This window comes from Lepisosteus oculatus, chromosome 19, assembly GCF_040954835.1.
Source record: "Lepisosteus oculatus isolate fLepOcu1 chromosome 19, fLepOcu1.hap2, whole genome shotgun sequence".
NCBI classification, from domain to species: Eukaryota; Metazoa; Chordata; class Actinopteri; order Semionotiformes; family Lepisosteidae; genus Lepisosteus; species Lepisosteus oculatus.
Genome location: NC_090714.1, coordinates 12,530,639 through 12,554,337, shown reverse-complemented (window position 1 = coordinate 12,554,337; position 23,699 = coordinate 12,530,639). Strand labels below are relative to the sequence as shown.

At 42.2% G+C, this 23,699-nt stretch overlaps 1 protein-coding gene and 1 long non-coding RNA gene across 8 annotated transcripts in view; one reads left to right on the top strand and one right to left on the bottom strand.

The window, feature by feature from the left end:
* Nucleotides 1-17,632, bottom strand: part of LOC138224229 (uncharacterized) — a 66,950-nt gene extending 49,318 nt beyond the window's left edge. For 4 of the 6 annotated variants that reach the window (XR_011182607.1, XR_011182610.1, XR_011182611.1 and 1 more), the window contains exons 1-6: nucleotides 17,555-17,632; nucleotides 13,272-13,390; nucleotides 4,882-5,027; nucleotides 4,260-4,346; nucleotides 2,674-2,800; nucleotides 16-253 (exon numbers count right to left, since the gene is read on the bottom strand). This is a non-coding gene — a long non-coding RNA (uncharacterized lncRNA). Of the gene's footprint in view, nucleotides 1-15; nucleotides 254-2,673; nucleotides 2,801-4,259; nucleotides 4,347-4,881; nucleotides 5,028-5,197; nucleotides 5,292-13,271; nucleotides 13,391-17,554 lie in introns of all 6 variants that reach the window. The other 2 variants (XR_011182608.1, XR_011182609.1) reach the window with 2 other exon arrangements.
* Nucleotides 17,633-18,628: 996 nt separating this feature from the next.
* On the top strand, nucleotides 18,629-23,497 carry b9d1 (B9 protein domain 1). Of its 2 annotated transcripts, XM_006637272.3 has the most exons (7): nucleotides 18,630-18,841; nucleotides 19,102-19,170; nucleotides 20,231-20,342; nucleotides 20,737-20,833; nucleotides 21,000-21,062; nucleotides 22,678-22,745; nucleotides 23,112-23,497. In XM_006637272.3, exons 1-7 carry the CDS (start codon nucleotides 18,782-18,784, stop codon nucleotides 23,255-23,257), a joined length of 615 nt encoding a protein of 204 aa, XP_006637335.1. In that variant the 5' UTR covers nucleotides 18,630-18,781; the 3' UTR covers nucleotides 23,258-23,497. The 2 variants fall into 2 exon arrangements, with proteins under 2 accessions (XP_015215859.1, XP_006637335.1); XM_015360373.2 differs by lacking the exon at nucleotides 19,102-19,170 and having other exon boundaries at nucleotides 18,629-18,841.
* Nucleotides 23,498-23,699: the final 202 nt, after the last annotated feature.

Sequence of the window (23,699 nt, the reverse complement as noted above, 5' to 3'; positions counted from 1 at the left end):
TGTCACATCTCTTACCAGTTGAAGACGGCCTACCCTGTTTGGTACACGCATGTACAAAGGGCAGAGAAAATCTTCTGGATGATTAATGCATCCACTTTCTACTTTCCACTTCTTTTAAGTCAGGGTCGCGAGGAGCCAGAGCCTATCCCAGCAAGCAATGTCCGCAAGGCAGGGTACACCCTGGATGGGACGCCAGTTCATCACAGGGCATGGATGATGAATGCCTTCAAGGAAATGAACTAGTAACGACTTCCTGTAACACACAATTCAACATACAAATCAGCATACTACTCTCAACTACTGATTATGAATTTCCTAGTATCCTGCTAGTTAGAGGAATTCTGGAGATGATCACAACAGAAAGACAATGGGGGTAGTCTGCGTGAAGTTTTAGATGCTGTTTGCACATCTTTCGCAAGCACTTGAAAATCATCAATTGCAGGAAACTAAAATTAAAAAAATTGAAGTGCAGCTTCTGAAGTGTACAGTTCCAACTGAAGTGCACTGTGGAAATGCAATTCCTCCACAGTGTTGGTCCTGTTTTCAGATACTTCCTTCTTCAGCATGTAAAATGAATGCCATCATCAACACAATAAAACATTTGATCACATGTGCAAAACAAATTGATCTTTGCTTGTTTTTTTCGTCTCTCCAAGCATTAGCAGTTCTGCTTAATCAGCAATTAAGAACTCCAAAGAGGAATGCAACTCTTTGTTTGTTTCTTGCACATTTTCTCACTGTAGAGAACACAGACACATGACCGCACACACTGCACACACACACAGGTGTACAGAAACCAAAGCTTTTTTCTTAACACCTTTGGTAATTCATTTCATCCCAGGAGAAACAGCACAATACTCCGTATTTAAAATAGGCACTCTCCCTTCTCTCCTGAGAGTCATCTAGTCTTTCATTAGAACTTTGCCCATCATAAACAAGCCTGCTCCCCCTGGTTTCACCACTAGAAAGGCAAAGTGGGCAATTATTTAAAAGAAAAGCCACTTTATATAGTCTTTTATATAAAAAAAAACATATATTGCAATTGAAATATTTTTATATTTCTGTAATAAATCATCCTTCAAGAGTGTCCACCCACACCGTTCCAGTTCCCAAATTAGGAAGCACAAAAGGTGCATAAAATCTTGCCTTTCTCCTTCTTTCAATAACTCACTTCTGTGAGCAATGTACACCTTACCGAGGAGAAAAAAATCCTCAGCGTCAACTATCCTATTGCAATACAATTCATCACTCCAGCATCTAGCTTTGTACTGATGCACTGAAATGAGATTCCACTGAACGACGGCACTGTATGGTAATATTGTGAAGTGAATTTCCAGCAGGGGCTTCATACTGAAGGTTACGTCACGCGCCTGCATGCTTCTCCCCTCTGTATCTCTCCTCTCTTCCTGTAAGTCAGATCCCCCCCACGTACACAGACACTGGCTCAAGCCTTCACATTACACCCTCCAGAATCCGGACTGAATCCAGCTCACATGGATTCATTTTTGTCAACAACCAGACAGTACCCCCACCTCCATTATAAGAAAGGATCACAGAAGACCCCCATTATAAAAAGACAGGATAAGAAGGCTGAGCACAGGTGTCGTTTCCCTTCAGAATTCGCCCTAGGAAATTCATCTGACATTCCTCTCACAGGCACAAAGCTTTGATCTTTCCTGTTGCACAGACTTTGGGATGCCTTGCATTTCCAGTCGATGTGTGGAATGAGCGTGGCTGGGACTCTGGCTAAAACCTGATCCGCAGTAAACAGAGCGCAGATGAGCCGACAGCCAAGGACAGCAGTCATTACATGGAGCAGATCTCCCTTCCCAGACCTGGAAGGTCAGAGTTTAGAGAGAGGGGGAGAAAAGAGACTATCAAAGAAATTTCACTGCTGCGAGCAGCTCTCTACGTACTATTGCGAAGGAGAGAGGAAAAGTGGCTCTGCACTTCTTTGTCTACAACCTTCAAAGCGTTGGAGGTGTAGCCACAGCACGCGCTGCGGCGTTTGAAATATATATTTCATTGCCTGTGGGATTTTACTCTGCTGCCTCTCATATTATGCAATTCGCTTTTATTGACCTGGGTTGTTTCGGTTGTTCCACAGCAATTTTTTATTTTTTTCTCATAAAGTTGCCCCTCGGGCAATTTCTCAATATTATGAACTTCTTTATTGGCTAACCTCCCGCTGTACATTGGTGTTTTTGGAGTGAAATCCAATCCAAATGGCTGGGACTCCAGCTCCCTGCCTATGTGTGTTTTGATAACAAGCATAATAATGATTAGATTTCTGGAAGGATCATTTATACTGTATCACCAAAGTGCTCTTCGGGATCTAAAGGAAAAATGATTTACTGGGAAGCACACTGTTTTCACGGATTCTATCCCTAACTTCCAATCCAAAGATTCCCTTTCCCTAATGGGGAAGATGTGAATCCCATGCACAGACACTGAATTCACTTCACATTTTAACAGTTTGACACACTGTACCACTCAATCAAAAACCCACCCGGTGCACTCAGTATTTTCATTTTGGACACCTGTCCCTGTAAATTCACACAAACAAGGTGTGAAACAGACAAAGCCATAGCAGGTGCTGGAGAAGAGCTGCAGCTTGTGAAACTCAAAATAGATCAAACGGTGAAGCAAGCCCTTGGAGAGTCAGGAGCTCACTTTATATGAAGCAACAGGAGCAACTGAGGCATTGGAGGATGCACAGGTCTGTGGACTTTCAGGAACCACAGAACATGCTGAAGAAGGAAGATCCCCCACTGGCCAGGATCGGGAAACAGGACTAACACTGTGGAGGAGAGAAAAAGGAGAACAACTCTCTCGCAGGAAGAAGATCTAGGGTTCAGAGAAACCTGCAGCTAGAGTAAAGAGCATATGTACATGTACACTGGAATTCTTGTGCTTTTATTCTTATGCTCTTTAAGCTTCAGGTTTTTGCTCAGTCAGGTCACCTATGTTACCCCACATATTCTTCAAACGGGAGTTTATCAGAAAGTGGAAGAGGCAAGGAGCCCTTCACATGCTCCTTATTTGTGCTCAATTGCGAAAGAACACGGTTTTAATTCATACGTTCTGAAGACCAAACTTTTTATTAAACAATACTCCGGATTTGAGTTCACCTTTTTAAAGTGAACGTTTCAACAGCACTTCCAGGACTCTATGACCCCACATAATCACCCGACCTGATTGAAACAAGTACATTAAAGAGCCTCGTTGTGAATTAATTAAATAAAATGTATATAAAATCAGAAAAAAACTTCTCATTTATGTACTGTACACAGAAGTTTTAAAGGATTTTACATGTGTTTTAAAACTCTACACCTCCAAGGTGGTCTTTTCTACCATTGGGATGAATGCTATAATTTCTGACAATCTGTCACTGCTGTTACATAGCAACATGAACAGTAAACAAGACTTAATGCATTTCTTCTGCAAAGTGAGTTGAGCACCTGGGGATCTGTAGGCATTTAAAACATCACCTGGGTCAGTCACTGCTACCGATTCTTCAGGGAGAGCGAGGGATCCAGTTCCAAATTTAACTTGGAAAACACTCCAAGTGAGCTTGTTTTTCAGTGCTAAGTGAATCACAATTGCAAAACGTTCCAATTCATTCGAAGCTGAATTCAAAATCTCGCATCGTCACAAATGTTCATGTTTCGTTATAAATGAATTAAATCAGTTGCATTTTCCATCCCAAAGGATCTCAAAGCATTTTGCATGCAAGTGGAGACACACCTTACCTGCCTCAGAAAGTGCAGCCTCCAGCTGGGTGAGACAGTAGCCAATCTGTACCAACAGACCACTGCAGAGCAGATCTCCTTGCAGGGACACAGGCTTAGAAATTCTTGCCCAGGGGTAAGAGAACCACCTACTGGTCCACCAACACCGCTTACAGCAGCTACCATGTTATTCTTAGAGGCCTGCCATTCCGGTACTGCCATTCCAGGTTCAGTCCAGTTTTTGTTTTAATTCTGCCTTCACAGGACATACACATTATTTACCCCATTGTTAAGTAAAGATATAAAGATGACTCAAGTCATCTTTAGCATCCCGTGTAGGAGGATATTTGCCAGTCATCCTAAGGGCAAAGGAAGATGCTATCAATCTAATTTAGAAAACATGACCACAAACTACAGGCCTAAATTCCAACTTAGCAACAAATCCAGGTCATGCCCTTTTCTTCCCAGCATGCACTCACTGGCGTTTCTTTGCCTGAACGTTCACTGCTGTACTGCTCCTGCACTGACCTCTCAGCTGTGAAGAACTCGTGGAAAGACTGTCCTCCCTCTGGCAGACAGCTTTGGGCCAGAGAAAGCATCTAACCTCCTCACATCCTTACAGAAAAAGAAATAGGACTTGCATCACCCATTACCTTGAGTCTTTGCAGATTTCCTGAGCTGCAGGATTTCCATTCTGCATTCGGTCTTGTGCATTTCCTTTTTGTGACCTCACAATAAATTCCATAGACAGAAATGTGGAGTTAAAATGTCTACATCTGCGTTTTCAACACATGATATACAAAAGCTTGCAACTCTACACTCCTGAAACAGAGAGAACTGTAGTCCAAGGGGAGTGTATTTACCTTCACGTCACATCGAAACAGTTATGGCTCCCGAAATTTGCGAACGTAATTCCCTAACGTAATTTTACAGGTCACTCTTGTTCTTGTGCAGGTTTTGTCAAAGGAGGGCAGCCCGGATTACGAATGATCACCTGTTTCGAACGAGGACAAGTGGAATACAAAGCTCAGCCACCACAATGAAATCACAGAAAATTAGCTGGTCTCCCGTCTCGAAATGAACAGGCTCTGGGTGGACACAAGGACAATCCCTGCATCCACATGCAGAAGACGTGCTGTTAAGAGTTTACCTTACATCTGGAGCTGTCCTGGGTGCTGCTGGAATATCCCCTGAAGGCAGTTTTGAGACGCCAGAACTTTTTCACTAGCACTGCTTTCTATTGGCGTCATTAGCAGTGTTCAGAGTGAGTGAACCTTTCCCTGGAAATGAAGGGCTCTACAGCGACACAGGACAAAAATATTGAACCAGCACAATCTGCCTCTCCCGTAACCATATTCCATACAGAATTCCATACTCATACTCCCCACATGTGCTGTACAAAAGTAGATTTTTTGCACTGTTTCCATACAGATATTTCTTTAGAGAAATAATAAGTAGACTCTCACATTTTGAAATACAAGGTCCCCACTTAGGAAGGGTGAGGTCATCCTCTTAATTAATCCTTGGGACATTTCCATGACACTTCACAAAGTAATTACACTGGAGGGAGAAAAAAAAGATAGGTAGTGAACAGGAATAACCCTCCCACTAACTAGCCATTTGATTCCTGTTGTGTTTCAGGAGAGGTGACCTTTTGTGCACATTATTGCTGCATTTGCTCTATGTGTTTTTATTGCTATTTCCACACATCTGTACTGTATATGTACATTTACACGATAAAATAAGGGCACTCAGCATATTTCCCACTCAGATTTTTCCATCCTCAAATATGGCTTCTGGAACACGGTGCTCCTTCTCTGTCAGGGTAAAATAAATATATAAGGGATATAAATTCCCTTTTTTCTCTGCACCGCGTTTCCCCACCAGAAAAGAAACATGCAATTGGATGTGACAAGATGCTTTTAATCTCCTGAATCCAGCTTCAAACAGGTTGAGGTTCTTTTTTCCAAAGACGTTATGGGTGTTACAGGAAAAGGACAAGTCATCTCTCCCAGTGCCTATGCTAGGAGATAAATAAACCAGCACTGCAAATACAGACAATGCCCTGTGCCTTTTGGAGTTTCAGGTTGTGAATACTCAATTCAGCATTTAAGGGACCATTTCTGGGATTAAATTGCACGTTGCTACGCATGTGAAACTATGCGGTTCTGCTCCCTTCATTTTTCGAGAAAAAATTAATTTGTTCCAGGCCAGCATGTGTCCTCCTCATAATATTGAAACAGGCAATTTTAAGAGCTACTGAAATATTCTGCAAAACAGACAGCAAGATCAAAGGGGCTCAGTCCCTTTGGAGATAACCTCATGACCTTACTCAAACGCATCTAAGCAGTAATGCACCAGATGGTGCATTCAGGCTTTAAACATTCTACTTTTTAATGCTCAGAAATAAAATTCCAGCTTCCTCTTTTAGCTACCATTCAGAAGCCAAATGGGCATTTATCATTATAGAAGGCTTATCACTGCTGTCTCCAACAGCATTCCCATTAACGAGCACATTTGGCACTTTCTGCAGGTGAACCTTTTCCCTCTGTAACTAAATCCATTAAGGCAGTTGAATTCTCCTGGTCTGAGGTTTAATTCTATTTCCCAAATGATTTAAACCGCAGGCACGCTCAATAACGTCAGCTATAAAATTAAAGTGCAACACTGATCTTGCTGTTATTTAGTTTGGTTGAATAACTAGTGCCTGTTAACAAAACCTAAGTTGATTAGTCCGGGAAGTGACAGCCTCTCACTCCTCTCTCATACTTGCTCGGTGATGGAAGAGCTAATTACAGGATGGATTGTTCTAAGGAAACACCACTGTCCTCGAGTCAAACCCAGAATACTAATGATCAGAAAGTAAAGTCCCCACCAAGACTGACTAAAATGTGCTTGCTCTGTTAAATGCAAGTCAGAGTCTAAAGATGAAAAGAAAGTAAAAGGCAGAATGTGTGCGTCTTACTTTAAGCTCTCTTCTAGAGGTCAAGAGGAATGACATTTCTCTTCTGAGAAAATTAATTTGAAGGGCAAAGGCTGGGCACACACTGACAGGACAGCACTTTCCACACATTTGCTGCAACTTGCACAGCTCTTCAAATCTGTCTGAGAAACTGCTCAGCCTTTCCTTCCCATAATCTCCCGGATTACTCCTTGACAAAACACTCCAGTTGACCACAGAATGTCCTAGCCAGCATGACAACGCTACCAGTCGGCCCCTGTGTGGACAGAACAGAGGCACACAGGCACAGACAGGGGGAAAAAAAATCTGGCAGTTATCCCAGGATGGTGCGTTATTGTTCCTAATCGAGGCTAAAAGGAATCAGAAAAGATTCTCCTACTAATACAACAGCAAAAGAATAGGATAAAGTAAAATATCTGTGGGATAGTAGTAAAAACATGCTTCAAGCCTCAGAGGGACAAAGCTCTATATTAAATAGTATTAGAAGAGAAAAGGCAGACAAGATTCAGGTCTCAGAAACACTTAAATTAACAATTTACAGGGCACGATTGCATTTTGCTAGTGGGTAATACCCACTAAACGGAAACTTGCTTATATAGTTTCCATCCATAAAAAGGGAGACAATTATGAACCCAACACTTCTACAACAATAACCAAGTTCTATTACATGTAAGATTATAGAAGGAATACTTTCACCTACTGTTACGGAAGTAGGAACCTGAGGTATAATCGACATGAGTTTAGCCAAGTTAGGTCTTTACTAACTAGAGTTAGCTGAACAAACATCAGCAGTGATGGACAAAATATACAATATGGTATATGAAGATTTTGAGAAGATAGAAAACAGTACAAATAGGGGTGACTGCTTGGAATGGGGGAAATGTGTGTAGTAACAGGGCTCTATATTAGGAGCAATTGTCTTCCTGATTTACATCAGTAGTCACAGTTGTGGACGATAGCAAATTAGGAGAGTGAGTAAACACTGAGGAAGCAGCACATTAAATTCAAAGATTGACAGTAACTTGAATCCAAGACTGGGCACACACCTGGCTGATACTTAACGTAGACTAGTGCAGAGTATTAGATAAAAGAGGAAAACAACGACCCTGAAGAGGCTGCTTATGAAAAAGACTAGACAGTGTGGGGAAGGAATCAAAAAGGGAAACCAAACGTTAAAATATATAGATAACAGCATAACACGTAAATCTAGGCATTTTAAAATTGTACAATGCATACTGTATGACCTCTTCTGAATATGGTGTACTGTACTTCAGAATCAATGGTGAAACACAAAACAGGACATAAGTGAAAACTACTGAAGTGTATTGAAACCCAACAACAGGAAGCAATTCTTTAAGAAAAGAGTTGTGGGAATGTGAAATAAGCTACCCAGCCATGGCATTGTAGCCCATACCCTGTCTACTTTCAAGAAACAGCTGGGAGAGATCCTTGAATCAATTACCTGCTAATTACTTAATACGCTCCTCTCACATGTAACCATTGTGTTCCTAGTGTATATAATGTGAACGATTGTAGGCAGTAAAGTTATGTTTTACTGGATGGTCATGTTGCTGTTCATGGATTTGCTTTTAGCTATCAGTCACAGCAGCAGAAAGCACAACAAAAAGATGTGCAATGTATAAACTTCCTGACCTGTTTGAAGTCTGAAGATCTGAGTATTTCAGATAAGGCACTTCATACTAACTAAGACAGAAAAGAGTTAAAAGATCAAGTCTTGACTTGCTTTCTCGTCTTTTTTCTGCAACCAGCTCCAGCTCCTTCCAATAACCTACTGCTCATTCCAGCAAAGTCAAGGAGTTTTAGGCATCATCTCAATTGTGAACAATATATTATTCTGCGCAGTCAGGGAAGACAATGACAGAGGAAAGTTAGAATTGCTCTTTTCAAAAGAAATCCTATAATCTCCCAATCTGGTGTAAATTCTTTCCAGACATATGATCACTTAAGAATTTCCCCTTTCAAAGTAGCATACAATAAGAGTGGTAGCCTTGGACAGCCTGGTTTGTGTACTGTTGTGAGTTTTAAAAAACCATAAAGCAATACATACATTTCAGTAAATGAACAAACACTAAATGAACAAAAAATACTAATACTCAAGTTTAAGAAATGCAAAACAGAATTGCAAAGAAATGCATTTTTATGAGAAATGCCTCACTCTACATTAAACACCAGAGCATGAAGGCAGCGAGATTGAAATCATTGTTTTTTCCTGATTAGAGTGCTTTTATGCCTTAAACTCAGGGGTGCGCTATTCCCTTGATTCATTAACTCTGAGAGCACTCACAAGCCTGAGCAAATTGACGCAAACAGATTTGCTGTCGACCCGATGACTTGAGCTTTAGACAGGACATTACCATCACCTTGCTGCACTTCATCGACAGCTGGTAGATTTTCCTGCAATTACTCTGAGAATCTAGAATCTAATTACTTTTAAATTATAGCGGCTTGACTTCATAACAATTTCATAATTCGTCCTGGAGGGAAACAGGGTTAATTGCACATCTCTTCTTGTACCGATGTGAGCGTTCACTGGGAGTACCCTGGTGTCAATCGAGATTGATATTGCCCAGGAAAATCCAGTGTTCAGAGCTTGAGAGCTTCTGACTGTACACCTGAGCCTTACTGACAGCTGCCTTTCCAAGCAGCTCGAATTTAGACCCATTTCAGCACATACCCGGGCGAGCACTTTCAAAACCTAATAACTACGGGAGCCCGATGTTGGGAATTGTCTTTGTAGATTTCATTTCAACGTGCAATAGCATTGCACTAGTAATTCCGGGATGAAAACCCTGTGATGTAATTCCAAAAGAAGAAGTTTAATTAACCCCAATGGGATTCCCAGTGTATTGTCAGAACCATGCTGTGCTGGGGCAGTATGAAAAAAAGAGCTTTATTTTTCGGAATTTGGTCAACAGCCAGATCTTTCAATTTCCAATCCAAACTCCAACTAGTGCTGTGGCTGCAACTGCAATATACCGTCCCAATTCTAATAGCTTTTAAAGTTTTTTGTGAATGACATCTCAATAGTTTGCCCATCCATGTTGTTAAGGATTACACCATTCTTTCAAGAATGTCATGTATAATCTCCATCTCTGAACAGCTCTCCTCCCCACTGAGAGCTGGTGTGTGGTGAGCGTACTGGTGCACTATGGCTGCCGTCACATCATCCAGGTGGGGCTGCACACTGGTGGTGGTGGAGGGGAGTCCCCTTTACCTGTAAAGCGCTTTGAGTGGAGTGTCCAGAAAAACACCATTTAAGTGTGAGTTATTATTAATATAATTAATGATTGATAATAATAATAACAATCTTCTCAGTGAACTGTTTCACATCTGTTCCAAACCTAGACTGCTGATAACTAAAATTACATGTTCTCCCCCTGTGTGGAACCTTTTTCATGTTCTTATTTCAAGATAAGTCCTTTTATCCTGTCTTTCCTAAACATTTGCCGCCAAGCCTAAATTCTAAACTGTCCTCAGTCGACTTCCAGCCTGTTTCATTGTAAAAGGCTTGTCCAGATTGCTTAAAACAGACAAGAGCAGGAAAATCGTTTACAGAAAACATGGTCTGCAGTAACATACTTTTGCCAGCCAGGTAAATCTAACCAAATAAAAAAAGGCACATTCATTAGTGTTTAGTTGTTAGTCTTGTAGGGGTTATATGAAGAGCTGCTCTTTATTTCTGATTGACAGATATCCGGTACAACAGCTCAGGAGTGAGGTGGCTTAAGGACACTGAGCTGATGGAGGGCTCTAACTGTTCCACAGTTTCAGCCAGAAGCTCCAGGCAATGTCTGCTTATGTTTCTCAATGCAACAGCAGAGTATATTCACTCATTTCTTGTCTTCCGAGCTACTGAGTAGGCAGGCAGGACAGTGTTGAGCTCTGACTCAGTGCTTTCCACAGGAGGCTCATTGAGGATGAACACAGCTGAGGATTCCCAGCTTAATTACCGCAGCTATAAATATTGCATAGGTGCAACAGCTATGTGCTTCTGTTGTTTACGTTTCTCAGACATATACAATCCATAGGGAGAGTAGTCCTGACTGTCAGCAGGCACCTTATTAAAATGCAAATTCAAAATTAAAAGGGCTCTCTTTTGGGGGCTTGAGGAGAGGTGAAATCAGCGTGCTTGTACCCTACAGAGGACCGGTATCGAGCTGTGCGAGGTGTCTCCTGTTTTTTCTCACATGAAATAGATGGGTCTTTGTATCGACACGTCACTTACATCTTCTGGTCAATGTGGGCAAGCTATTAAAAAGGCAAACCAAATACTGTGTTTAACATATGTGTGAAAAAGTGTAGAATTTCAATCAATTTCAAAACATTCAGCTTAGGTGAAATCAGGGGCCCTGTGAACATTTTCAATTATATTTGGCTGCAGTAGGAATTGTATGGAATGTCTTTTGACACCCCTCACCTCCATACTCAGACAGCCCTGTTGTGTGATCACAGAACGCCTGCACTTGACCTAACATTTCTGTGCTTAATGTCCTAAAACACACCACTTTAAGACATAGTGACTGTTAAATGTCACAGTATGTCAATACAGAAGAATCAGAGCAGTGCAGGGTTGTACTGTTGTACAAGAGCAGCACACATGGTAGCAGCAACAAGCCAGAAAGGAGACAACTGTCATTATTCCTCAGGTGACCTTTTCTCTTCACTCCAGGCTTTCCTCCCTCATGTAGATACTGTGGGGATCCAGTTCTAAAATTGTGGCTCAAGATGAGCAAGACTCGAGATGGAATGGCTCAGATTTCCTTAAACAATAGCACACCCTGCTTCACTGCCATAGATATCTACTTATATAAAAGAAGCCTGAACTATAGGTAATTAAACACTTTGAGACTTAATGAGGCAGACATGAATTTGCTGCTATAGTCTTATATTTAGCAATGAATCTTTTCTTCTAATTATACTGATCTTTTAAAAACTTTATGAACTGCCGGGTCCTGGTATTCTATGTTGCAGATGCTTAGAGGTGGCTGGTATATTAGGTTAAAAAAGCATCCCAGTGACATCCCCAAAATTGAAGACCCCTTCCCCTCCCTCCAGGGCACATGACATTTTGTTGACATTTTTCTTGTGTGGACACTTAGAGGATAACCTGGAAACATCTCCTGCAAATGTCAACAGATGTCAATGAAATGACAATAACCGTTTAGACTGCATTAATTAGAGATCGGTCCAGAAACCACAAGTGGCATGTACCCATCGCAGCCCAATCAGAAAAACCACAACACAATCCCAAAGAAAAAAAACTGGCCCCCCGATACTGACACTTCCTAAAGCGCGGCTAACTCCGGAGCAATCTCGGGCAACCAAAACAAAGCCTGGAAACGGCACAGAAATGTACATGCGGGGCCACCATTGTCAAAGTGAGAGAAGAGTAATGAACAGAACGTCTCTGCTGGTCCTACAAAACTGCCTTTGAAAGTAGAACAGGGAGATTTGTCTAATAATAGGGGCTCCAAGTCAGAGACCCTCAGAGGGACAAGAGCGACAATTGAGGGCAGCTCAAAGTGGGGCAGTGCAAGGCTCTGCGCCGCCAGACCCCGTTCCGTGACTTTGAGGGACACTGCTCATCCTGGGGGGATGGAAGCCCGTTGTGCATTAATAGTCTACACAAGCCCTGATCCCCTTTTTGCCTCTTTGCTTTTGGATTTTGCAGCCTCACCGCACTGAGTCTCCTTGCTCTGGCTTAACCCCTGCTCGGCAAGCTTTGTTCCAGTAGCTCAGACACATTCTAATGAAAGTTAATGAAAAGAGTTTATGAATATAAAGGGAAAGCATACTTATATATATTGTAAGAGGACCCGAGGAAGGGTCATCTCTAACCGGTATTTCCGGAACGAAACACTGAAAATACTAGAGATGGACCTTAGCAAAATGGCGGCCAAAAAGAATCAGCTGACCAGTAAATGGAAAGGGGCTACCCTAAGAAACAATGAGACACAGCTGAGCCGCATCAGGAGCCGAAATATAAGTGCCCCGGAGGCAGTGAACAGGGCGGAAGCCGATAAGGTGAATGCGGATTGGAGGAAAAGAGAGGAAAGAGGTGCATGTTAAGATCGGGCTAAAGAATAACGGACTACTGAAAGGAGAACAGGTTTACGGTTTTGGAACTCGGATCGGATCAGGATTAAGGGAACGGATTACGGACTGTATTTGGAAGATAGGTGGAGGACGAAACGCCACGAAACGAGAAAAGTGTGGTGTGAGTACTACTTTCATTTACATAAACTTTCCCCCGGAGACACCACAATATATATATATATTTTTTAGAATCAATAAGCCTTCGGCGTTAAAAGGTCTGTTAAAAGGTCTGTCACCGTCCTCTTCACTTACTAGGAATGAGTCAGGGAGACAGCTACAAGGGTGAAGATGGGGTGGAGGGAACTTTTCTAGAAAAGCATGCATGCTGAGTTGCTATTTGTAGCAACCTGTTATTTGTACTTTAAGATAGTAGATACAAGATTACAATCTACCTTCCTCCTGGTTTTCTCTTTAACAACAACACGTGCTCACACAGCAACAAAAAGTTTGTTATTACCTACCGAGAGCAATGCACGTTTGTAGGTTGACGAAGTGTTTGCGGACTCATTCATGTTCTTCAGCACCCCTCCAGAAATTCCTTGCTGTGCGAGACGCTCTCTATCCGCTCTCTACAGAAGACCTAGAAAAAATGTGACAAAAACAAAGCCGTGATTGAAACTGTGAGCCTCACAATCATGCATAAATAAGCCAGAAAAAATGGAATTCAGTTGAAAAACCTAGAAATCATGGCTTCATTCAAAGTACCAGAATTGAAAGCAAGGCGGATAAAAAACTATAACATTGCATTATCTACCAGCAATAGAAGAATTTAAAATTTAGCCCACATAATTGCAGGAGTTAATTTAGAAAAGTACACCTGAATGACAATCACTGAATACATTTTACCATCTAGTATTTTTGTATCACCGTGCCATTTTGACGAATTAAAAAAAATAGGTTGCAGAATAAATCTGAAATCATAATTTTTTCCACGGAAGTGGAGAATCAGGGGGAATCGCGGAGACTCACAGGGGATTGGAAGGGATCTGATGTTTCGTAACTTTTCAGCACACTGGTCGTGCAGTACATTTTCTTTTTCCATTTCAGAAACAGCGCTCCTAAAATAGTAATGAGGGAGGCTGAGAATAGATCCAAAGTAATAACAGCAGTGGGCAAGGAGGACTGGAAAGGTCTGTGAGGGCCTGCGGCCTCCATCATGTCACACGCTCACAGCCAGCACAGTTTGGCACTTCTCTGAAGCTCAGCCCCACCTCCTGCTCCCTCAACAGAGCCAAGGGGCTCAGGGCTGCGTCCCCCAAGTGTCTCCTGCACTGTCTGTCGTCACAGCCCTCGCAGATGAAAACAAGCCTGCTTCCCCTCCCTTACGGATGGCTATGGATGCGTTATAAAGATGCGTTTTACATGCAATGGCACATCAGCAACAATCTCATCAGCAGCACAATTTTTTATGAGCTCTTAAGGAAGAACAAAACCCTTAAATGCCTACCACTATCACTTCTGTACTGAATCACTGCTAATTCAAATTAGATCAGGGATGTCAGATTCCAGTCCTGGAGGGCCGAGTGTCATCTGGGTTTTGTTCCACGTTGAGTGGTCAATTAATCAATTAACCTGATTGCTTCATTAGACGAGTGGGATTTTTTCTGAAGGGCTTTTGAAGCCAATTACTCAAAGCATTCACTTCATTAAATTCAGCAGAGTGATGTTTATTGTCAGACGATACGAAAGAACTTAAAAAAATTAAAGCTATGTGAAAACTTGAAGCTTGGTTGGAAAAAGGCAATTACATAGTTAAAGCAAATATGCAACCTAAAGCTCGGGAAACAAGAAGACTTTATACCTTACAGGAGCTGAGTTTGAACCCCCTATAATAAAATCTCTTTTCTTTACTAGTTTACTAACAGTTTGCAGTTGCTGAGGTGTGTCTCAATCTTCTATAAGGCTACTAAAATCTAAATATTTGATTATATATTTTTTTTAAATAAACTGTGCAGGCACATGTCACATCACCATGAACTCTTCACCACCAGCATGTTACTTTAGTTTTTCTGTATTTTATGTGCTCAGTCGTTCACCTGGGATGTAAGCTCTTATTTGTTCTCCTTTCAGGGAAGTCTGCCAAGTTCTTCCTTTCAGGTTGCTCTTTACTTGATTCAAAGCAAAGACACTAGATGTGCTCACTAACTCTTCGCTCTTGGTCTTCATTAGGCACTAAACACTGCACATGCTCATCACATCAATTAGATTTTCTCATCAGTTCATCACTCTGTATTCATTAATCACCAGGCACTGAAGGATCAACTTATTTAACTTCATGGCACCCAGTTCTTAATCTTCACTAATCTCTATTCACTAACAATCAGGCACGGAGTATTTAATTTGACTCTGTCACCCAATAACAGTCTTCATTAAATTCACTTCACCATAGCCAGGCAACACAGAATTCAGCTCTATTAACTCTACATTGCCCAGTTGCAGTCTACTCTAAAATTATCACTTCCACTCTAATCTCTGCTGTTGTTTTCACTAACAACTATTAACTTATTGCTAACGATAGTGGCTAATCCTTTTTGGCCAGAGACACCTGTCTGTAAACAACATCCCTGACATACTTTTTGGTTCTAATCTCATGTTCTGACATCGCTCATCTGTCTGCTGATGTTAATGCATAGGGAGTACACAGGACTCATCTATACTTCCCTCTCACTCTCAGCTGTGGGGAAGAAGGCACTGTATGCTGCTACCTCACTACACAGTGCAGTACAAGCTAAGCTATATTTTCTCAAACATCCCTCACTTGCCGAGCTACACAGGTCTGTAAGGCAGCTCAGTCCATTGTTAATGAGATCTCCCACTCTGGAGCTCTCAAACTCATTCCTTTTAGGCTGTAGCCTAAACACAGACTGAAACTTTTTTCCTCTTAACTGTTCTTATAGATCTCTTAATTAGCCCAGATGCATGGCCAATTCCTCCACAGCCTATCCTATGAGATCATTTCCCTCATATGGAATTCTACCCCTTCTCTGAGCCAATTATTCAATTTGCCCCCAGATGTGCCTCATTTTTTTCCTCAGTTTCCCCCCCCCCCATCAACAGGTGGCATTCTCTCAAAGCCACGTATCACTACCTCACATCATCATCACATCCCTTTCGAAAACCCCTGATCCGATTCGGGCTCCCAGTGGCCCAGGGTCACATTGTCCCAGGAAGCATCGGGAACAAGACAGTATACACCCTGGGTGGGACACCAGTCCTTCGTAGGTCACTACCTCACAGAGACCCAAATCTGTGGAGCCAAGTTATTGACATTATTCAACGCTCACTCACAAAATATTTGAAGTCCATTCCATCTTGGCAAACGCTTACCCGTCAACAGTGCTCTATAAATGGCCTGCCATCTGTTGATATCTTCCCTGTCTGCTGTAATTTCAGTCTGGGCTATATGAAGGTCTTTGTCTTTCCTGCCTGTACTAAAGCACATTCCTGACCTGCTTCAGGATGGAACTGACAATAAACAACACAGAGGGAGTGATGACTGGGAGGACTGAAGGACATTATGGGATGGTGATGATGAAAGACCATGTGTCCTGAAAGACTTAAGAGTGCAGATAGTCTTCTCATACCCTAAAACACACATTCAGCAAAGGAAATAGCTCTGTCTTACAGTCCGAACCTACTTGAGATAGCTTTGGTAGGAAGAGTATAAGATACATAGGCAGCTGTCGTGACTGGGCAGTGGGCTGTGTGATGCTTAGCTCTCCGTACAGAAAAGGTCACTGTATCAGTGAGTGCAGAGATAGCAATGACACCCAGCAGAGCGCATGCAGCACTGTAGCTGCAAAGCATTAGGACTGATCACCAGGGGGCGCCATGGTGCTACTATTTAACCATTGCCACCCAGGATAGTTATCTAGTCAGGCAGGATGTTCTGTTTCACCGTTACTACCATAAGAAAAGGGGAGTGTCTGAGGGGAGGGGAGGTAGTCTTTTTTAGAGGTCTTCTAAGCAGCTGCTAAAGCATGGTATACTCAGCCTGGGGGTGGTTTCTGTAGGTCACAGGAACACGGTTAATTTACAGAGCCTGAAGGAACACGTTGCATGATCTATGCTAAGCGAAACAACCCCCAGGAAAAACAAAGAAACAAGAGTTCAAAAGTAACAACAAAATGGCTTGAACTACACCCTCATCATCTATCCATTTCTCGGACACAGCTCGCCAGTTCTGTTTAAGCATCCAACAGCACAATTATGAAACTATAAATACTATTGCTTTGGTGCAGCAAATTGCATTTATGTGATTCAGCTTGTTTTATAAAGGGCAGACGTGTCCACGTTTCATCTCAGGGCTTTTTTTTTAAGGGTGCAACCGTGGCAGACTCGCAAAACAGTAGCTTTGTTGATCATATCCTCCTCCTGCTAATTAAGAGAAATCACGACAGACCCAAATCCTCCCTCCTCCATCTGGAGAATACTGCAGTAATTAGACACCAAGGGGCCGGCACTCAGGTACACATTCTGTATTGCACTTCCTTTCCGGCAGGGGTAGAGAGCGAATTATCTGGGCAAAACATTGCTCGTAACTCGCCTGAGCCTGGCCCTAACATGAGCCTGGCAGAAACCCCATCTTCACGCACGCTGGAGTTTGGGTTTTTTTTTTTTTGCGTCCTGACCTTTAAGATACACAAGAAAGAAAAGAAAGACGTAAAGAACCGTAAACAGCCTGAAATAAAACTTCGTTACAGTCCCTGCCCCCTCCCACTCTCTCTGTCAGTGTCATTGCTACCTTCCTACTATCTCCTGGAGCGCTTTGTATCACGGCCCTCCCGCCTGCCTCTGTCACGCCGTGTTGCTGTACCCAAACTGTGCAGACGGCAGAACTAACATGACAGGCAGTGTGTGACACTAATCCCTACGTACCGAGCACAAACACTCAGGGACCCGACACGCGTTAACACGGCGCTCTGACTCATGATATCTCCGGCGCCGCCACTAACTGTAACCGCAGTCGCCGTGGCTGAACTCGGGGCCGCCCCGGGCAAGACGCGAGTCCCACCTCAAGGCGCGTCAGCACCTGCGGAGAAGAACCCAGTTCGTCTCACTCTGCAGTCACTGTAGCCTTCTACTGATAGCATGGATTAAAACGGTCTTAAATGCAATACTAAACGAAAATGTTTTAACCACATGTGAAATGTTCACCATCCTTCGCATGAGGTCAGATTTAATTTTAGACTCGCTATTATGCTGGTAAACAGGAAAGAAGGATTCAAATTTACGACTTTTTCCAACCTTTTTGCCAAACTGAAAGAAAAAGAAAACTTCTTGTTATAATATAGGCGTAGATGCCTCATTTAGCCAAATGTTTTATTTCTCAGAAGCTAATAAAGATTGCGTTAATGTAAGCAGCAACGTAAAAAACATTTTTTTTATTATCACGGCCGTTTTACAGCCCTACTGCTGAGCACCAATACTGAGAGAAAACCGTCCTTTCATCGCGCACTCCAATCAGCAGCTAACTGATTGCATTGTAGCCATTTGGTTCATTCATTTCACCTCAATTTCCGATGGCTGAAGAAAAAAACTTGAACAGAGTGATTGTACATTGCATGAGTACCATCTAGAGGAGAAGGCGATAATGAGCTCTTCAGGTGTGTATACAGAGATGATAAGACGAGAAACCTTTTAGATGATAACTTCGTGACATAACACAGTACCCTGTGTGCTAATGTGGTGTAGTATTTGTCTTGGCTTTCAAGGTTATGTTTTACTGTTGGTAAAAGCATAAACCTAACGGGGCTGGGCATTGAAAAGGAGGAGAGGGCGATGTTTTTTCAATCGCTTTTTTACCTTGCACTGTTTGGTCCTCACGCTGTGCCATACAGGAGGCGTCCTTGGTATCCAGAGGCGTTGGTGACACTAACAGGAGAGCAAATAGGAATAAATAACAATAGCAATGAGATAGAACATATTTTTCAGATTATTATTATTTCGAAACGTGTGGAGACAGGGCAGAATGTCAGCCAATCCATCTGTTTTTCTGCTCATGATAAACGGTCAGATAGAGGGAGCCAGCGTGAGTATCCGCCTTTCTAGACGCACAGAGCCTCCTGTTTTTACTTACTGTAGATCCAGACGAGACTGGATACGCTTTCCTGTGGCCACATCAGTGTCCGTTTCACATCATGTTCTGTAAAATAATACAACCCGTCTCTCTGCTAACTTTTAAAAACATGTGTAGTATCTTCAGAGGCTCAATGTGTGTTGAACGGAGCGCTGTTCCAAGTGGTAAAAATTGTTTTTCTTTCGTTAAATCTCCATTTTACTGTCTCTTAGTTTCCAGAATATGACGACCTGTACTGCAAATATTGCTTTGTATACGGACACGACTGGGCTCCTACCTCGGTGAGACACTTAAGCTTGAGGGTGCTTGCTATATTGATAACGTACTGTTTCTGCTTTAAAATTCTACTGCTTTTATTCCCTCAATTTAAACTTCACGTTCGTGTTGTTAATATATTGCCCTGGTTTTCACAGTTCCCAGATCTCCGTGGTCCAGAGTCCAGGCTTGTGATCAGCTCATTTTTTGATGTTGCCTTGCTTTATAAGATCCTTGCAATTAGGACGATGTATTACTTCAGTAATGTGAAAGACAAAGTTATATCGGAAACAACTAAATCGTTTACCGTAATAAATATGAAATATTTAGCCAGCCTTTTTTTTCTAATGGCATAAACTAGTCCTGTTTTCTAACAGTTGTTTAGCAGTTATATGACTTTAACAAAAGTTTAATATTAATTTAAGCATTACCTTCATTCGGTTTAAGAATAATTCTGAAATCGTATTATCACACAGTACCTAAGATGGTGAAGAGAGTTGGTAGCTTTTAATCCCACTGAAAAGCCAAACTCTGTGTTTAGCCAGAGAGAAACTCTTGCCAACACTACAAAATGTTGTTGTGCCTCTTGGGCAAAGGCTGGGAGATCCATTTTGCATGAGGTGATGTGTGTTTTGTTGAAGGGCTACACCAAGAGGAGTCATTTATTGTTATTCACACATAAATTGACACAAATATGGACTTCGGGAGCTTAAATACCTCTTTGTTGGAATTATCTATACAGTTGACCACTGGAGATGAGGTTGAGGGACTATAACGTCTTTCTCGGTAGGAACAGGTAAGGGTTTGTTCCATGCTGAAAGGAAAAGAGAAGAGATGTGAGGTTTCGGCTTTGAAGCCTTCTTCAGGCGTGTGGAGGCAGTGGCTGTCCAAACCACTGCATTTCTTTTCCTTTCAGCCTGGAATAAATCTTTACCTGTTCCCATGCAGCTGATGCAGTTCCTTACTGGATGTTTCTCAGTAGCTCGCTGGAAGGGGAATGGCCGTCCAGATAGGTATGGCTGCGTCCAGCGGGCCCCTCACTTCCAGCGTAGGCTGTTCCGATCATGCCTGTCGCTGTCCTGGCAGGGCCTGGAGGAGGGGATCTCCCAGATCGCCTCCAAGAGCAGAGACTCCCAGCAGCGCTGTGTGTGGAACTTCCCCCTGGATATCACCTTCAAGAGCACCAATCCCTTCGGATGTGAGTGACACACCCACTGACACCGATTACCCACTACTGAAAAACTATACTACTTTCTTTTAGAAACAGAACTAAAGGTTCTTTTAGACACAGTACTGCACAAATTGTATATTTGGCTATATATGACAAAATATACTTGTAGATGGGTGTTTTTCACCTCCATTGCAGTGCTGTTGAAGAATGCATGTCAATGGCAAAGGAAGATCTGGCTCTGCGTAATTTTGTGTAGCAGTTAAGAATGACTAGGAACAATTGCTGGGCTTCGTTTGCTTGTGACAAGAACTGTATTTTTGTCAGCACCACTTCCATTTCTATCATCGCTGTGGCCAGGCTGTCACAAAAGAGAGACTGGCTTTCACTGGGCTAAGGTGCAGGTGTCTGCTCTCTTGCGCAGGGCCCCAGATCGTGGTCAGTGTGTACGGACTGGACGCGTTCGGCAATGACGTGGTGCGAGGATATGGCGCTGTTCATGTTCCCATAACCCCTGGCCAGTAAGTCTCCTGCTCTTCTCCTCGGTACTGCTATCCATTGCCCCCTTGAGTTGCACTGTGTGCAGTGCAGCATGCTGTACAGTACACCTTGCAGCAGAAAACTAATAATGAACCTGTGAACAGTGTGCAAAAACAAAAATCTTATTAATCTGTGTTCTTCTCTCAGACACAAGAGAACTATTCCAATGTTTGTTCCAGAATCTACTTCAAGACTACAGAAGTTCACAAGGTAACACCGCCACAACACAGATTAAGCATTTTATGAAAATACCATTGAGCTCTGCCTTACCACACTCGGTTTTAAATTCTGTGTTCATGGTATCTGGCCCTTATTTGCTTCTCTTGAAAAATGTCCTGACAGCCAGTTTTAAGTGAGCTTTTCAAAAACAGTAGGTTATGCCCAACCAGAGAACCAACAGTAAAATGAATGTGCAGATGAAGTAAAATACTTGTTGAATTCATTGAATGCAGAAGTTTCCCAAGGCTGTTGTTGCATTTTCCTCACTTTTATTTTTTTTATTACAAGGAGAATGCAAAGAGCCTATCCTTCAGATGTCAGGTTGCTTTAGATCTGCAAGGCCTTTCTCAAGTACCAATAATTCAAGGGCACACAGTACACTTCTACACTTTCGTATCCTTCTGGAAGTTATGGTTATATATGATATTAAAATGCAAATTGGATTTTCTGAAAAGGTCTGATTTTATACATATTTTTTAGAATAGTTATTTGGCTTACCAATACAACTGTTCTACAAGCAGAAGCAGGAATAAAGACCACACAGCTACCTTTCAAAGTGTATGTTGCTAAAAACCATTGGATATGTTACACACCACAAGCTCCACAGTACCCACAGGAGCATTATCAGTTAAGAGAACCCATTTGACTTTCACGACAGCGTAGCAAATATGCAGGCACTCTTACAGGTAATCAAGATTAGTGTTGCACAGCAAAATGAGTATAATGTGAACAGCTGAAGACCTGCCTACCTCAGCAACATTTTCCCAATTGTATGCTAGAGCTCTGGGAATCCTGAGCCTATCTGAGCAGGAGCTAATGGGATGGTTCAGGCTCAAACGACCAACTTCTAAACTAGGGCTCAAGCTACATTCCAAAAGAGAGCACATACACCCTAAGTCACTCAAGAGTCCCATTTGTTAGGTAATGAATAGATCTGAAGCATGAAGATCTGCAGGAGGCATGGCAGTTAGCCCTACTGTTCTCAAGCTGCTGGATCCAACTGCAACCTGGGCACTGTCTTTTTGGAGTCTCTCTCTCTGTACTCCTGTTGGCTGCATGGTGTTTCTCCCATAGTCCAAAGTCATGCTGTCTAGGAAAACTGATGTCTCTTAAATTTTCCCTTTAATCTGTGTGTATGTACTCTGGGACAGATTGGTGTCCTATCCAAGAAAAGTCCTTCCTTGTGCCAGATTAACTTGTGATCCGTATAGGAACTAAACACAATGAAAATGGATGGATAGACATTGTTACACTACACTCTACAAAACACTTGTTAAGATTCCATTAAGGAAATGACAACTGCCAGTCACCACTTACTGTTGTTGCATGTTGGATTGTTATGGTTTTATTTCAAAGGCCCATAAGATTAATAAGACTGCTTCTGAAGTAAATATTACAAGTGTTCCAGGCATCTGGCAACTTCAGCATCTTTTCCAGTAGTCTTCCAAATGAGACTTCTTTTCGTACAGGTTAAAATTATGCTAGGATCATATTCTGGTTGTATCAGTGGCGACTTTTTCCTTTTTAACACAAACAAAATGTAAATGCTCAGGCTGATGCGGGTTTAGACAAGAGGCTCTAAATCAGCCCTTTCTTTTTTTTTCAGCTGGTTGATGGGAAGGCGTCCAGAATTCACAGACCCCAAGGTCGTTGCTCAGGGAGAAGGAAGGGAAGGTAGGTCCAGACCGTAGTAGCTGCATTCATTCACACGCCTTTCTGCCCCGGAGCTGAAGTTCCAGTTTGGCTCAGCCTCAGATCTTTGGCAGTTTGTATTTCCTGTTTGTAAAAAGACTTAGCAGGTGGTGTTGAGGTCAGTGCTAGGTTGCACCTGTGGCACAAAAGGAAGAACTACATGGCACATCATGAGAGCACAGCCTAAAACGGATAGCAACCAGTATAACGTTCCTTCTTTAACTTAAATATCTTCCTCATAGATTAATACTTGAAAACACAATGAAGCCACCAAGATCCTGTTCTATTTTCATATTATAAAAACCTTAGCAAAAAGGCTGAAGTGTTGGTTATCCTTTTCTGTTTCAGTAACCCGAGTGCAATCTCAAGGCTTCGTCTGTCTGTCTTTTAACATTGTGACCAAAGACATGAAGAAGCTTGGCTATGACACCACTTCTACAGATACAGAGAAGCCCTCCGGCCTCCTAGCCACAGAACCAGCCTATACTTCATGAGGCCCTCAAATCACAGCCCGAAGAGCATCAGAAACAAGGTCCTCCAAGTCCAAATGGTCCAAGTGTTGTGAAGAATACATGTTGAAGAGGCTATCAAAACATACTGTCATTACAGTATTTCAGAGACTGTTTTTCATTGAGTTCCAAAATTGCTAATTGTACAACCGAGGAACTAAAAAGATGCTGTTATGTTCTCCATCATCTTTTTTTAAAGACATTAAATGTATTTTATGACCAGAATACATTCTTTCCATCTTTCACCACCTCTCAAATTCGGATTCAAATGAGAAAATCTTCCCATGCTACGCAAACGCACACATAAAACCTAGATGTTTTTTAAATTTGTCCCTCAGAAATGGTTGTGTAAAGAAACTTTAAACCACTGTTAAAGAACCTTTTCCTAAGTGGCTCAACCTGTTTGCAACAAAGGTGGAGCCATGCA